The 16220-nt window shown below is 45.2% G+C and overlaps 1 protein-coding gene across 7 annotated transcripts in view; it reads left to right on the top strand.

Moving 5' to 3' along the window:
- GLT1D1 (glycosyltransferase 1 domain containing 1) overlaps positions 1 to 3790 on the top strand; it is a 101697-nt gene extending 97907 nt beyond the window's left edge. For 6 of the 7 annotated variants that reach the window (XM_053589560.1, XM_053589559.1, XM_053589556.1 and 3 more), the window contains one exon: positions 1869 to 3790. In XM_053589560.1, coding sequence (XP_053445535.1) covers positions 1869 to 2030 — 162 coding nt within the window. In that variant the 3' untranslated portion in view covers positions 2031 to 3790. The remainder of the gene's footprint in view (positions 1 to 1868) is intronic. The other variant, XR_008379691.1, reaches the window with a different exon arrangement.
- Positions 3791 to 16220: the final 12430 nt, after the last annotated feature.

Raw genomic sequence — 16220 nt, 5'->3', positions numbered from 1 at the left:
AAATTCTTTGTTTGTATTAACTCATGACAGTATCTTCTCAACACTCGAGGAAGCAGGTACTGTTATTAACCCTAATTTATAGTTGAGGAACCGAGGCACAGAGAAGTTAAGAAATTTATTCAGTATCACTCACATAAAGGGGGGGTATAAATCTAATCTAACCTTGGCCAGTGCAGTGGCTCATAGCACTAACTCCATCACTCTGAGAGGCTAAGGCAGGAGGATTGCTTGAGGCCAGAAGTCCAAGACCAACAGAACAACATAGTGAGACTTTGTCTCTACAAAGAATTTAAAAAATAGCTGGATGTGGTGGCTTACACATGTAGTCTCAGCTTCTCAGGAGGATAGCGTGAGTCCAGGAGTTCGAGGCTGAATGAGCTAGGCTGACACCACAGCTCTCTAGCCTAAGAGGAAGAGTGAGACCCTGTCTCAAAAAAGAAAAAAGTCTGCTCTTGACTTGTATGCCAGCATATTTAATAATGAATGTTCCTGAGCTGAGTAGCTAGGGCTCCGGCCACATACACTGGGCTGGCAGGTTCGAACCCAGCTCAGGCCTGCTAAAAACAACAATGACAACTAAAGCCAAAAAATAGCTGGGCATTGTGGCGAGTGCCTGTAGTCCCAGCTACCTGGGAGGCTGAGGCAAGAGAATAGCTTAAGCCCAAGAGTTTGAAATTGCTGTGAGCTGTGACACCATGGTACTCTAAGGAGGGTAACATAGTGAGACTGTGTCTCAAAATAATAATAATAATAGGCGGTGCCTGTGGCTCAGTCGGTAAGGCGCTGGCCCCATATACCGAGGGTGGCGGGTTCAAACCCGGCCCCAGCTGAATTGCAACCAAAAAAATAGCCGGGCGTTGTGGCGGGCGCCTGTAGTCCCAGCTACTCGGGAGACTGAGGCAAGAGAATCACTTAAGCCCAGGAGTTGGAGGCTGCTGTGAGCTGTGTGAGGCCACAGCATTCTACTCAGGGCCATAAAGTGAGACTCTGTCTCTACAAAAAAAAAAAAATAATAATAATAATAATAATGAATGTTCCCCTCCTCTCCCTGAATACTCTTTAACAATCAAAATAACTCTTATTTTTTCCCCAATTCTGAAAGGCCGTATACTAAAAGCTGGCTAGCAGGCACACCCTTTTTTTACTGCACCAAGTCTGCGAGCATTAGTCATTAAGAAGCATGAGAGGAAATGTGGTCTGAAGAGAAGCCACAGAGGCAAAGCCAAGAACAACAGGCCTGTCTCTCCCTTCTTCGTGCAGGGAGGCATGGGGTTGGGGCAGGGCTGGGCTGGGCTGACCCATCAATTGTCCATTGCCTTCTGCAGGAGAGAGATGCAGGGCCCAGAGAGGCTGAGTAGCTTGCTCAGAGTTAGGTTGTGCAGAAGGATTTGAACACAGATCTGCCCCCGAAGTCTAGTGCTTTTCATGACCCCAGACACCACCCGTAACTTGAAGACATGCTGTGTACCCAGGGAAGACAATGAGACACATACAGTGACAATCAAATGGGGCAGGTAGTATTGTATAGTATGAGCAAGACCCAAGTTCATTTCCAGGCACTGCTCATAAAAGAGGGAGGAATTTGTGACTCTGAGAATTGGGTTTTGTTGATCTAGGGAGGCAGGTGAGGGGAGCGTGGTTGATAGTGCCAGGATTGTCCAAGGATGTTCATCCCAGGGTGTGTGTACACACATACGTCTATTATTTATTCTGCATGTTTGCTTTAATTCCCACTTCTCCTAAAAGTCATTTTCTCCAGGACCAGGGAGGCAGACCTGGGCTTTCAGATGCACTCACAAATGCCCCCTTCAGCAATTATTTACAACTGTTTCTCTTCCCTTTCTTCTTCTTTTTTTCTTTTTTTGCAGGAGTTTGTTCAGCTGGCAAAGAGATTGGTTAGTGATCCTGCATTAGAAAGAGAAATTGTGGCCAACGGGAAGGAATACATTCGAACACACCACTCGTGGCAGGTGGAGCGAGACACCTACCAGCACCTCCTTAGGAAGCTCGAGGGAAGCCTGGAGGCCTGAGGGACCACAGCTCCTCTGGTACCTGGCCTGGGATGCACAGCTCTAGGTGAACACCGGGGATGGGGTCCAGGCAGCTTGGCTCCGGTCCAGTGGAAACCACACCAGTCTAAGCAGAATCACAGATGCAACGGCTGTGAGTCCCCAGGGGCACCAAGTTCATCCCCAGCCCTTCTGTGCATTCTGGCCCCATCTCAGGTGTCTGCCTGTCATCCTGAAGGAGGTGCAGGAGCTGATGGGGGCAGGGAGGGCTGACTGGCTCCCAGGGATTGAGGAGAGAATTTGATTACCTGCTCTGGGACTCTGGAACAGACCATGGAGACTTAATTTCAAGTAGTCACAGTTCAGACCTCCTGGCCTGTCTTCTGAGTGACTCGACCCATCCTTGCCAGTACCAAAAGCAAAAATCAGAAGTGTCAGCTGAGTGGAGACCTGGTGGCATTTCTGCCAGGACCTCGGGGCCCTGATGAGCACAGGGTGGCCCCAGGCTTCTCTTAACTCCAGAGAGTGATGAGGTGTGCTTCCGAGAATGTCACCAGCCTGCCCTTGTGAGCAAGGCTAATCTCTCAGTGGAATTTATGCTGAAAACCATGTTGGATTGAGCCCACCTCATTGTAGCCCAGAAAATACTTGAGTGACCACAAGATGGGGACTGAGGCTGGAATCAGGGTGGGCCCCCTTCCCCTCCCAGCATCAGGAACTGGGGGTGAGAATCAAACAGGCCACCAGCCTCCAGACCATGGCAAGACTAGGACTCAGGTCCGTAGGATGCTACTGACAACACAGCAAGGTGTGCTCAGGAGTCAAACCAGCAGTCACTGTCATGGTGGCCTGCCACAGCAGCCAGTCCTCCCTAAAAGCAGTCTTCATCTTTTGGTGGTGTAAAAAGCTGGGAGAATCTCATCAAATCCCAAAACCTTGTGAGCCAATGGACATTCATTACAACAGATGAGGACTGACACGTTCCCTACCTCTTGTGAGGCAGAAAACAGTTGGCTTTGATGGGGGATGAAGTGACGCCACTCATGGACCCCCGAGGAGGAGGAAGGTGTTTGGGCTCCTCGACCCTCTCGTAGGAGGAGGCGAGGGAGGAATGACCTCCAGTGCCATCCATGCTGGAGGCTTTACAACATCTTGGACTTTTTGCTTTATAACCAATGTGTTTTTAAAAAGTGGCAAAACTACATCTTGATTTTAAAAGAAACAGCCTCACATTAGACAACTTAAGCTCTGATTCCTTGGGCATGAGAACAGTGGATTTGGGTTCCATCCCATGTAAAGTGATGTTTCATTCTGTTGCCTCAAGAGCGAGATAGAAGCATGTTCCAGAAGGGCAGCATTTGGAAACAGCAGATTTGGTGAGATGGGGAGCCCTGCTGAGCAATGGCCCCCACTCTTTTTTTTTTTTTTTTTTGGTCTCCGAGGGTCCCCAAGGTCATGGCTTCATATCTAGGCCTGGGGAGAGAGGGAGGGAGGACTCCTAGGAGAATGGCTCCATCTGCATCTGGAATTCACAGGGTTGCCCAAAGATAAGGCACCAACAGGTCTGGCATTATCTCCGATCCTGTCCAGGGATGCTGCTATTTAGAAAATCCCCATCATCTGGAAGCTTGAATCTGTTCTTCTTTGGTGACCTTACAGACACTTGACCACCACTGCACCTCACCGTCACCGGCTAATGTCTTTGTGTGGAAATGTGTACATGCCTCACGCACTTGGCAGAAATGTGTGATCTTAAATTAATAAAGACCGTCCCTATCCGCCACCTGTGGCAGCCGCTGTTTATTCCCACTGCGAGCAGTGCTCCACGAGGCACGCACCCCCCCACCTTAGAAGGAAACACTGAGACTCGAGCATCTAATTAAGTTGGTTAGAAAACACCATCTCTATTTTACCACCAGAGCTTAGATGTGAAAACAAGGCTTTTCTCTAAATGTTCGAGACAGTTTCAGGATCATAATTGGTTCCCTAGATGTTTAAACGTTTTGAGCGTGGGTTTTAGTTGGCTGATGTGCAGGTTTGAAGGGCTCAAAGAATAAATTTCCAGATAAAACCAAGCAGCTATAATCAACTATGGAGTGAAAATACGTGAATAATGCTGTTGTATTAACGCAGTACGGTAGGAGAGATAGACATCGCTGCCACTTGGCTGACAGCGGAGTAAGGAGTTGACACTTAAAGCTTCTCCCTGGCTCTCACCCTCTGCCCCTTTCCTGCTCTCTCACAGAATGGAAGGAGTCAGAACACCTCTCCTGTCTGAAAAGTTCCTCATGCACCTTCAAGTTTACAAAAGCAGATTCTGTGTGCTCCCCTTGGCCATGGGGCACCTTCTAAACACAGGGGATCTAAGGTGTGATGCTAGGTGGTCTCCATGGAAGCTCCTCCCTCACATGGTTCAGGATGGCATCCTGTAAATGTTTGCACTGCCAGCAGGTCTCCAGGGTTCAAGTGTTCAAAGCATCCCTGTGTTGGCCTTGGCGTCAGTACTTTGCACAGCATGGAGCCTCTTCTTACCATCCTTTATATGTAGCGCCCCCACCCCCCATTGTCTTCTTTTTCCTCCCCTTCCTCTTGTCTTTTTGCTTTTTTTTTTTTCTTTTGAGACAGAGTCTCACTCTATTGTCCCACGCTAGAGTGTCATGGCCTCAGCCTAGCTCACAGCAACCTCAAACTCCTGGGTTCAAGTGATCCTCCTGCCTCAGTCTCCCAAGTAGCTGGGACTGCAGGCTCCCACCACAACACCCAGCTCATTTTTTAAAATTTTTAGTAGAGATAGTGTCTCACTCTTGCTTGAGCTGGTCTCGAACTCCTGAGCTCAAGGGATTCTTCTCCCAGAGTGCGAGGATTACAGGCCCCTCCTTCTTCCTTTTTCTTTGCATCTCTCCACACGCCACCCTCACTTCTGCTCTCTGATCTGTCCTTTGAAGGGGCCTGGGCCTGACCTGAGAACACTAATAGGGAAGACCTCCCTACCCAGAGCCAACCGATACCTAGAAGGCCACTTAAAACTGGCTCCCAGCCTTGGCTTTGAGAAATGTGGATGCTCAGGGACGTCCCAGACCGGCTGCATCAGTTTCCTAGGGGTAGACATAGGCTTGAAGCTCCCCCAATGACCCACTGGGTGTCCTAAATTGACAGCTACCAACTTACATAATCCCTTTGAATAAGGACCAGAACTTCATGGAAAACAAGCACAAGCTAAGAAAAGATTAGATTGTGACTCTGTACTGAAGAAAATAAAACGAATTCCAAAATTAAGAAAATACATTCACTCTGTCTTGTGTTATATCTTACGTAGCTGTAATAGAAATTATAAGGGCAAGAAATACTTTACACAGACAAATAAGTAAGAAATAAAGCAATATGCCAGGACCTCACTGCTGTTCCCCAGAGCTGCTCTGCCTTTGACATTTGCACGGTGGCTCACGCTTATAATCATAGCACTGTGGGAGGCTGGGGCAGGAAGATTGCTTGAGCTCAGGAGTTCAAGACTTGTGTGAGCAAGAGCAGACGCCCATCTTCACAAAACAAAACAGCCCAATCAGGCGTGGTGCCGTGCACCTGTAATCCCAGCGACTCAGGAGGCTGAGGCAGCAGGATGCCAGCAGCCCGAGTCTGAGGTTGCCGTGAGCCATGATGACGTCAAGGCTCATAGGGTGAGGCTCTGTCTCAGCAACAACAACAAAGCTTTCCTTTGCAGTTCTTGTCCTCTCACCGTTCCTGTGTTTTTTTTCTGTTTTTTGGTTTTTTTTTTCCTTCACTCAGCTGGTTTCCAGCTACCAGAGCCTCACATGCCTGTGGCTCAAGCATCTCTAGTGTGGGTTTCATCAGTTTCAGCAAATCCTGCATTTTTCCAACACTCAAGATTTTACTTTACTTACATTGCGTTAGCATCTTAAGCATTTTAAACTTCTAACAGTAAGTAAGAGGAATCGACTCGAAAGCAGTATGGAGTGAGAGATTATCTGTTAAAATTACACATGGTTACAAAGGACAGACATCCGAAATAAACAGTGGCTTAAGCAAGAGAAAAATGCACTTTATCTCCCCTCTCAGATAAAGAGGTCAAGCCGGTGTGCTATTCCACAGTCAGGAATTTAGACTCCTTCCATGATCAGTGTGTAGCCACCCCTACCTCATGGTGTAAGGTGGCTGCCCATGCTCCACCATCATGCCTGAATTCCAGGCTGCGGGAAGATGGAAGGAGGATTATTTCCACCTCCAGTTACATCCAGGGCCACACCTACAAGGGAAGCTTAGAGATGCAGACTATTCCAAGCACCCACGTGCCTAGCTGAAAATCAGGTATCTATGATCTAGAAGGAAGGAAAGAGCACATATTTTAGGGAGTAGCTTGCAGTAGCAGTAGCCATGGAGATAAATTGGTTGTAGATGCTGCAGTGGTTATAGGCATCCTTCGTTTTATTAATCACTAAATCCTTTTTTAATGCCAAGAAAAGTATTTTCCACCAGGTTTTAATTTCGCCTTTAAGGCTACTGTGACACAGCTCACCTTTTCTCTCCAAGATCCTCATTTGTAATACGAGTCCACGGCCAGCTCTTTGTATTGATTAGTACCTCAAACCCTGCAGTTTCTAAACTAAAAACTCAGAGTAAAAGAGTATATGCATATTCATCTGAATCTCCTAAAATGTTCCTTCTTGTTAGGTGAAATACAGTCCTGGAAAACACAACAAAATTAAAAGCATCGTGTGTGTGTGTATGTGTGTGTGTGTGTAGAATTTTGGTCCTGAATGTTCTCATGATTGCCCTGAATGAGGGAGCACATTATTGTTTAATACTGGGGGGTCTTGAAAAATAAGTCTTCTCTGAAGGGATCCATGAGTCAGATTTTGACTAAAGCAAATCAAGAATTTACATTCCAAATAAGATGCAATGGAGATCCATCTTGCATAGGGTTTAGGTTCCAAAGTTAGTACTTAAACCAAAATCTTGCATAATCAGAATAGTCTCCAAAAACTTTCCTCAAGCCTGGGGTGTTTGACCGTCTTGCACACAGCCCTGCACATCATGGTCCTTGCACCGTCAAGTTTGAGAACCCCTGACTTCCAATTAAGGAAAGTCAACCTCTGAATCTCTAGCAGGGAGTCTAGCAGAAGATATCCCCTGTTTTCCTGTGAGGTTCATTTTATTTTTGCTTTAGTAGTGTCTAACCATTCCTCTATTCATTTAACAAGTTAGTATTTGCATAATTGGGCCAGGTACTTTCTGGGGGTGTCATGCAGCAAGGAACAGAACAAGCCTTAGGAGACTTGCTTTTCAGCGGGCATCAGAGTCAAGTATGCACTCATGCATTTTTGTCGGAAGTGTTCAATGAGTCAGCTCTAAAAAAGGATCAAAAGTCGCTGAGAACATGACCTCCAGGGATATTAAGCCCCAACCACCTCTTAGGATAAACCCCCCTCCAAAAATGTTGCAAGTAGTTTCTAAGAGAATCTTCCTTTAATCTCTAACAGAAGTTCTGGGAAAAATGAATACAAAAAAGGCGGTGGGGGAGGGGAGGACAGTGTTGTCATTTAAAAGGAATGACTTCATCTGTATCTGTAGCCATAATCTTTTTTAAAGAGATTATTTTACAATCTACCTCTGCTTTTCTAAAAGGACTCATAAATAGTTCTTAAGAATACAGGCTGAGAGAAATGTCTTTCCAAAAAATTACATAATTCTGCTAAATTACAAAAGCCTTCTACTTCCTCAGGCAGAGAGAGAGACAGAAAAATACAGTCATGCCTTTTTCAGCAGAAGCCTTTGAAATCACTTTAAGTGCTTTGGAAAGCCTCAACTGTGAGAAGAGTTGTGCTTCATTGAAAATGGGCTGTCCTCTGTGGCATCAGCATTTTAATCTTAGCATCTCATATAAAAATATGGTAAACATTTCCCCACATCAGAAAGGTTAATAACCAGATGTTGGCAAGAAGCAGGGAGCGAGGAGCCATGTGATATACAGAGGACAAGCTTTCTGACTTGGTATTTGGTATAAATTTCCCAATTTTAGAAGTATCTGGGAAAACAGCTTCCAAAAGACCACAGGCCTACTGGATTTCAGCTTGCGAAGGAGGCTTCCCCCTCACTGGTTTTCTTTCCCATCTCTCCCCATGTCTAAATCCATTTGAGGGCTCAGTAGTCACATAAACAACTGTCATGCATGGGATGGTTTAAAGTGCTGCCATGTTTAGGACTCCCGCACCAGTTCTGTCATCAGCAGCAACAGTGAACTGAACACTTGCTATATGCCAGGTCAGTGTGGACAATGTGGAACTTCACCTGAGCCCCAGAAAACAGCAAAGGCCAAGGAATCGACCCCAATTTTACATTCTGCAAAGATTCTCCTCCTGTGAAACTTGGGTGAGGCTCACAGACTCCCCCCTCTCTGCCTGTTTACCTGGGACGAGGCCAAGCACACCTGGAGATGTGGCTTAAGAAATTGCATCTCCCATGCGTCCACTGCTGATGAATCAGCACAACTATCATGTGAGCCAGACTTTGTTCAAGCTCCTCTCCTTCCTCAGGCCTCAAACTCTACACCCTGAGCCTGAGTCCACAGCAGACAGAACCCCCCCACCCCAGGAAGAGCATCTCCTGGTCTCCATCCCCTCCTCCCTTGACCTGCCCTTCCTCCCCAGAAAAGGAGGAACAGTAGGGCCTCCTGACCTTGGAGACAAGTGCAGACCTCACAGTGAGAGCCTCTCCATGTGTGCATTGGCCCTTCCAGCCCCCTTGCAGGGATCCTTTTGAATAAAGTCTCTCCTTATTGTCAACCCAAAATAATCAAAAGGGCCAGAACCTAGTTTAAAGAGCAATTTATTCAAGTGCAAAGTTTAGGGATGGTCTTCACAGGAAACAAGGATCCCAAAGGATGGAAGTCTGGGCTCACTCACTCACACAAAGTTTAGTTACAATGACCTGAGTGGTCGAGGTGGTTCTTTCCTTTCAGGAAAGGTACAGTGAATGTTCCACGCTGAAAGTGTCACAGTTGTGGGGTCTTTTGCGCCATCTGGTCTGCATAGGAACAGGACAATGAAGGAGGCAGTTAATCTATAATAAAGAGCAGTGACTAGAAGGGAAGGAGGTCTGGTCTCTGGTCTGGCCTCATCTTTACAGAGAGTTAATCTCCAATTTAAGCAGCAGCAGAATGGCAAGCACACCACGTGACTCCAACGCTCACCTTCCCCCTTGGCATTATACACATGGAGGGTCCTAACAGCTTGTTTTCTTTTACAATTACTACATCTGGATTTGGTTTCTTATTTGACAGTGACTTCTCCACAACATCTCAATTGATCCTCACAAAAACCCTGAGAGTTTGCAAGAGAGGGGACCAAGGCTCTGGCTCTGGTCCCGAGTCACATGCTAGAACAGCAGGGAAGCAGGAGGCCCTGGCAGCTGGACTGGTGTAGCGAGTGTCCTATGTGGTTCTCGGGTTTTTTCTGTCTTTCTCCAGTGGTCGCTGTCTCTCTCTCGTGCACTTGTCAGCTGTACCCTAAGAAATTTAGTTTGCACACGGGTTATACACATCTTCAGCCCAGGCCAAAGGAAATAATCAGTTTTAATATTTGCACATTTATTTTAGACAAGTTACGTAGAGTGAGAATTGTCATTTGTTGATAAGTAGCACCAAGAAGGAATTTTGATCATTGGGCTTTAAATATAGTGGGACTTTATTGTTTTTACTAGTCTAGAAATATTCTTTGGATAAACCTCATAAGCTATGAAATGGCCTCCGTACACATTTTTCTAATTTTTGGCCACCAAAGTAATATACTAGTATATTCACTGATAAGCATTGGTATTTTTGCTTCTATACACACAAATGCATGCACATATAATTCACTATGAAAATGAGACCATTGTGGGCAGGTGGGGGTGGAGATGGGCATAGCCCCAACCCCATTCAGGTCATAAGGAGCTCTGGGGTTCTGAGGAGGCTTTTGAATGTTATGAGACAGAAAACAACAGTCTCGAAAACTAAAGCTATTGAATTGCAAAGCAGGTTTTGTTTGTTTGTTTTGAGAGGGAGAGAAATGTTTTAATGTTCAAAATGCAAGGTGGTCTAGATGTGTCTCAGAATCACAATCCTGAAGGGCTCAGGCATAATGTTGGTGTTTGAATGATCAGGATGGAGAAAACAGAGGAGGAGTCAGGTTCTGGGGCTATAAGGGCCTGCAGAGGGTGGCTGAGAGCCCTGTGCAGGGTGGGAGGGGGAGAGTGGGGGGCAGGGTGTGTGCTGTCTCCCCTCCTCTCCTGCCTGGCCAGGTCAGCTAGGTGCAGGGATCTGGGAACAGAGGGCACAGGCTGCCCCTCTCCACATGGCCCTTTGAAAGGTGTTGGGTCCAGTGACATTGGAGCAGGAGAGAAAAAGATGATCCTGGTGGTGTCTGGGTTAAATTATAGTGTATTTTTTTTTTTTTTTTGAGACAGAGTCTCACTCTGTTGCCCTCTGTAGAGTGATGTAGCATCACAGCTCACAGCAACCTCAAACTCTTTGGGCTTAAGCAATTCTCCTGCCTCAGCCTCCCAAGTAGCTGGGTTTACAAGCACCTGCCACAATGCCCAGTTAATTTTTGGCTGTAGTTGTCATTGCTGTTTGGCACACCCAGGCTGGGCTTGAACTCGCCACCTCCGGTGTATGTGGCTGGCGCCCTAGCCGTTTGAGCTACAGGCGCCAAGCCTAAATTATAGTGTATTAACAGGAAATGTAAGGTGTAGTGAGGCCAGCACTTCAGATCTGGTTGCCATTTAACTGATAGTTTCTGACAGTTCCCAAGAAGAGGAGGCTCCAGAGGAAACAAGTGTCAGTCAGGAGACAGAGAGGGGAAGGTGTGGGCCACACCTTGTATTGTGGTTTCTGTGGGGAGGACTGGGTGGGGCAAGCTGGCCAGGCTTGGGGTTGGTTGGTTTGAATGGTTTCGGTGGGCACTGAGCACAGTGCTGTCCTATGTATCAGTTACCAGCCCTGGGGGACTGGGGGGAAAGTATAGTGACCCAGGGTTCAAGAATCTGACAAGAGAGGTAGCTATGGGTATGGACTCTGCCTTTGTGGGTCTGTATTTAAAGTGCTGCCCTGGAGGGAGGACTCCTCCACAGCTGAGGTGAGGGGCAATGAGGAAGGCAAGAGGCAGAGGTCAGGTGCCCGGAGCACCCACCACGTGCCTGCAGAACCAACAACATTGCATTAAATTTATGGAAGGTAGAAACACGTTCAGTACTTGAGGGGCTGGGAAGCCCTGAAATAGTAGAGTTTAAAACTGACAGGTGAGCAAATAAAAATATTAACACTATCAAATGCTCTGGACGCTCACGATGCATAGGCGCAATCCTGAGTGCCACTTGTTTGTTTAATCCTCACAGTAACACGAGTAACAGGACTATTATTTATTTTTTTATTTTTTGGCAAGAAATAGCCAGAGTGCAGTATAATTTTTTATCACTCTAATGTGGCTAAGGGACAGTACTGTTATCATTTGCACTGTACATAGGGGAAAACAAAGGCATATGGATCTACAAGTATTAGGTACTCAGTAATTTTACAAATCTCTTTAAGGTGATATACAGAGACAAAAAAAGAAAAAAAACAATGAAGTGACAAGTTTACCTCCTACAAATGACCAGGGTTTTTTCTTTCTTTCTTTCTTTCTTTTTCTGTCTGGCAGAATGAGGCTTGAGAGAGCTTGAGTAATATCACAAATAGAATTTCCAAAATGGTAAAAAAAAATCTTGAAGTGAAACTATGTTAGGTTTCATTTAACCTGTTAATGAGGGGACTAGTGGGAAAACAAAGCTAGTTTAAATAAGGGTGTGTAACACTGATGTCGACACACTCAGTGACATTTTCACGAATGATAAGATCGGTCAAAATGATAATCATTGTGGTTGACTGCTCTAAATCATTTGCATCACAGTTTGATAAAAACAATTTTGCTATCAAATTCTATAGGTTTTTAATAATGTCTGAATCACAACCAAGAGAACATGTATACTGTTATTAATAATAGTAATATACGGTCTCTTCCTGAGAATCCTTCCCTTGGTCACAATTAGTTAATCCAGGGACAAATACTTGCTCAAAGATAGGCAGCTGGAATCTTTTCCTGACAATTTGGAGCTGTAAAGGAGAGATAAAGCATCAGAAAAAGTGCAGAAAAACACAGGAGAGAGAGATCTATCACTCTATTCCCAGATTTTGATCGTTCCTACTATAGTCTTTTGATTCCAGCTGACACCCCCTTATCTTTAAAATAACTTTGTTTTTCTTCTTTTTGCTTAGGTTGGGTTGGATTGAAATGAAAGAGGATTATAATTACTTGAGAGCTGCTGGTAAGTACACTGTTTGGGAGTCTGGAACGTCATTAGCACAAGGGACTGAGAGGTCGAGTGTAAACGGTCTAATCTTGAGTTCAGTCAGGCTTAGAGTTGGCTGAGTCACCACTAACAAATCCTTGGGCTCTGCCTCAGCCCATAACCTCGAATGCTCCCCTGCTATTCTCAGCCTTTGCTAGATCTTCTTGCTAGTGACTTCTCACTGGATATAAGACTTCAGGGGAATGAATTGACTCTTGATGGTAGAGACTGATAATTGCATACCCAATACATACTTTCTCCTCCTTCCTTACCAACAAAACTTCTATTTTATACAAGGAGGCAATGTGCTCAGGTAAAAATACCACACCCTCCAGGCTCCCTACCGAGTGAGTCACAGCCCTGGCCTACGTGTGCTAGATGTGACATTACAAGAGACAGGTGCCTTTACCCTTTGCCTTTTCCCTTCTTCCTGTCCAGAACCTGGATGTGATGGCTGGAGTCCAATAGCCATCTTGGAAGCATGAGGAGGGTAGCAAAGATGGCAGCTGGGATTCTTTGGTAGGAGAACTGAGCAGGACTCTGCCATAACTCTTCTTTCTTTGAAGATTATTATGGTATATTTCAAAACTTGTTGTCCTAGAGAATTTTAAACATACATAAAAGCAAACAGAGCAATATCATGATCTTCCCATGGTCCTGAGGGAAATAGATGGTCCACTCCAACTCTGGAAAGAATTTTATGAAAACATGACTTAGACAGGTATGGGCAGAGTTAGGAGAACCACCCTAAATTGCTCTTCCTTGGGACTACTGGAGGGCTGCCTCACCTGTATAAACCCACACAAGCAGGGATGGAAGCAGTCCTCTTTTCCTATACAGAGACAGCTGCGTGGAAAGGGCTCTTTAGTGGAGGATGCAGCATCCCCAGCCCCAGCCCCATGGAGCCAAGCACGGAGGAGACCCCATTCTCCTCCTTACTCTCTTCTCCTGCTCCCCAAGGACAGAGTGCAACTGGAAAGCCACAGGGCAAGTTAGTCATGGGTCTGTCCCTGGGGGGCAGATTGCAGATGGAAGAGAGCAGAGCAGGTGTCTGCAGGCAGCATGGAAGGTGCCCGGCTGTGTGCGTTCCTGTAGCTGGTGTAACAAATTGCCACAACTTGGGGATTATCCCCTCATAGTTCTGGAGGCTGGAAATCTGAAGTCAAGGTGTTATCAGGCTATGCTCCCTTTAACGGCTCTGGAAGAGGATCCTTCCTGCCTCTTCTGGCTTCTAGTGGCTCTGGCTATTCCTTGGCTTGTGGCTGTGTCACTCCAGCCTCTGGCCTCCAACTTCACTTGAACTCCCCTCCCCTTTCTTTTTCTTTTTCTTATAAGGACATTCACGCATCATTAGCTTTCAGGCCCACCCAGGTCCAGGATGACCTCCTCTCAAGATCCTCACCTCAATTACATTCGCAAAGACGCTTGTTCTCAATAAGGTCACATGCTTAGATTTGGGGTGGACCTATCTTTTGGAGGCCACAGTTTAATCCATTATACCAGCACATATCACGCTCAGCCAAGTTCAGACCATCTACTTATGTGGCTAACTAGAACCTCGGTGTTTATGGTCATTTCATATGACCAAACTCACGTGTGGTACTAGTGGGAATGTGATCTGTAATTTGAAACAAGCTTCCTTTGGAACTATTTGCATCTGTATGTACATATATTTATTTATTTATTGAAAACAACACATCTACTATGCATAAGCCAGAACTTGCATTGAAACGCAGATGTGCATTTGGTTGGTAAAGTTATAGGTAATTTTTGTTTTCTCACGCACTTCTCTTCTCTATGGTTTTTCAAGTTTCCTGAAGTGAACTTTTTTTAGCGGATAGGTTAAAAAATCATACTTTAAAAATAATTTAGGGAATGAAAAAGGAACAATAATCCCTAAGCCCTGACTTCCTCATTCCTCTGTGACTATTTCTCAAGTTCCCACCAAATGCCAGTAGGAGGTGTGCAAACCTGTCATTTCTGGGATGAGCTAGCTGAGGGCATGACACAAAATAAAGGGCATCTTTCTCTCTTCTTTCAAGGTGTCTCCTTGGAGATACTCATTTTCTAAAAAGCCTTGAGATCTTAATCTTTCTAAGGCTAACATTATATTTTGATTAAGTATTCCGTGGGCTTCTGCCTTAAGGCTGCAGTTTGGTCTCCTAGAAAGTTCTTTTTTTTTTTTAAATGAAAATTAAGGCTTTTTCAGTTTAATTTTTTATTAACTCATAACTGTAGACATGTATGGGGTACAATGTGAAGAAAGGATGGTAGCAAGGCAGGTGTTGAGTGTTGAAGCAGGACACACTGGAAATCCAGTGCTCCAGGACTAAAGGCTGGAACGTTCATTCCATACCCACCCTGGCACATGACTTTAATCTTGGAGGATTTTAAGAGGAAGATCTGGAAACACTCAGATACAGTGTGGTGTTTAATCGATCCATAGAGCTGATGTACTTCTTAACCCAGTTGAAATTAGCTGTTCTGTGACTGTCAGTTTTTCTACCAGGTCAAGTTTTTATAAGACCATCCTGGGCGAAATGCAGACATTTGGTAGTGAATGTACTCAGTAGATTAATTGCAGACGTTTAGGATGCCAGCTTCAATTCAAAGTTCACCAGAGTGATCTATAGAGTTAATGCCCATCAAGTGTGCCAAATCAGCCAAACGTACATTATTTCTGAGCTCTCAGAGCTAAACTATCCTTTCATTGTTTAACAACTTCAGTTACTAAAATCTCCACAGAAAGGGCTTTGTCCCTGCCCCTGCTCCCACCCCCACCCTCAGGGGAAGGTGGTTGTGGTGAACTACACTGGAAAATATCAATTCAAAACACGTAATTACCAGCTTGCTATAATTGGAACTGAAAGCACAATCCATCTTTGGACAATTTTGTCCTTTTGCCTCTATGCGGGTCTTTCCTGCTGAGCAGTGGAGCTCAAACACAAGGCTGAAGTTTGGCAGAAATCTTTGTGGTTAGTCTTTTTCATCCATAACATTTCTGTGAAAAAATAAGAAACACTTCGTCAAGTGTTTGTCACAAGGGATGGAGGCCTCCATGTGGAAATCGACTATTTAATGCCTCAGTGGGAACTGAGAATTTTTCATTAAGTTGTCTAGTATAATTTCATCATTCTGGAAAGTCCCCCTCTTTCTCCTGGTAGATCAGACAAAAAGTCACTAGAAAGGCAACAGCTCTATCTATTTGTCCCACTGAGGGGCCAGGTAGGATTCTTGGAGTCTATTCTCAAGATTCATTATCTGCTAATTTGCTCGTCATTGATTCATGGGTATATCTTTTTCATGGTTTGTTCTCTATCAGTGGATGATTGGTTATTATCCTTACAGCAGCTCTATCCCTCCAAATCCAGCCTTTCCTGGTTTTATCCAGGATTCACTCATTTAGCTATTTATTTGTTTGTTCAACAAACAATTTTGAGCACCTGCTATGTGTCAAACATACTTCTAGACATTAAGAAATCTGACCCCAAGAAAGGCAAGCTCCTTGTCCTCATGAAGGCATTATGTCCAGCAGTAGAGTCAGTCCATAAACCAGTAAACAAATACCCTTTAGGGCCGGGTGCGGTGGCTCATGCCTATAATCTTAGCCCTCTGGGAGGCCGAGGCAGGTGGATCTCCTGAGCTCACAGGTTCAAGACCAGCCTGAGCCAGAGTGAGACCTCCTCTCTAAAAATAGCCGAGAGTTGTGGTGGGCAATTAAGAGGCTGAGGCAAGAGAAATGCTTGAGCCCAAGAGTTTGAGGTTGCTATGATCTATGATGCCACAGCACTTTACTGGGGGTGACAAAATGAGACTTTGTCTCAAAAAAAATAA

The sequence above is a fragment of the Nycticebus coucang genome, chromosome 4 (assembly GCF_027406575.1).
Source record: "Nycticebus coucang isolate mNycCou1 chromosome 4, mNycCou1.pri, whole genome shotgun sequence".
NCBI classification, from domain to species: domain Eukaryota; kingdom Metazoa; phylum Chordata; class Mammalia; order Primates; family Lorisidae; genus Nycticebus; species Nycticebus coucang.
Note: the sequence above shows the minus strand (reverse complement) of the source record. Positions and strands in the feature narration are given on the sequence as shown.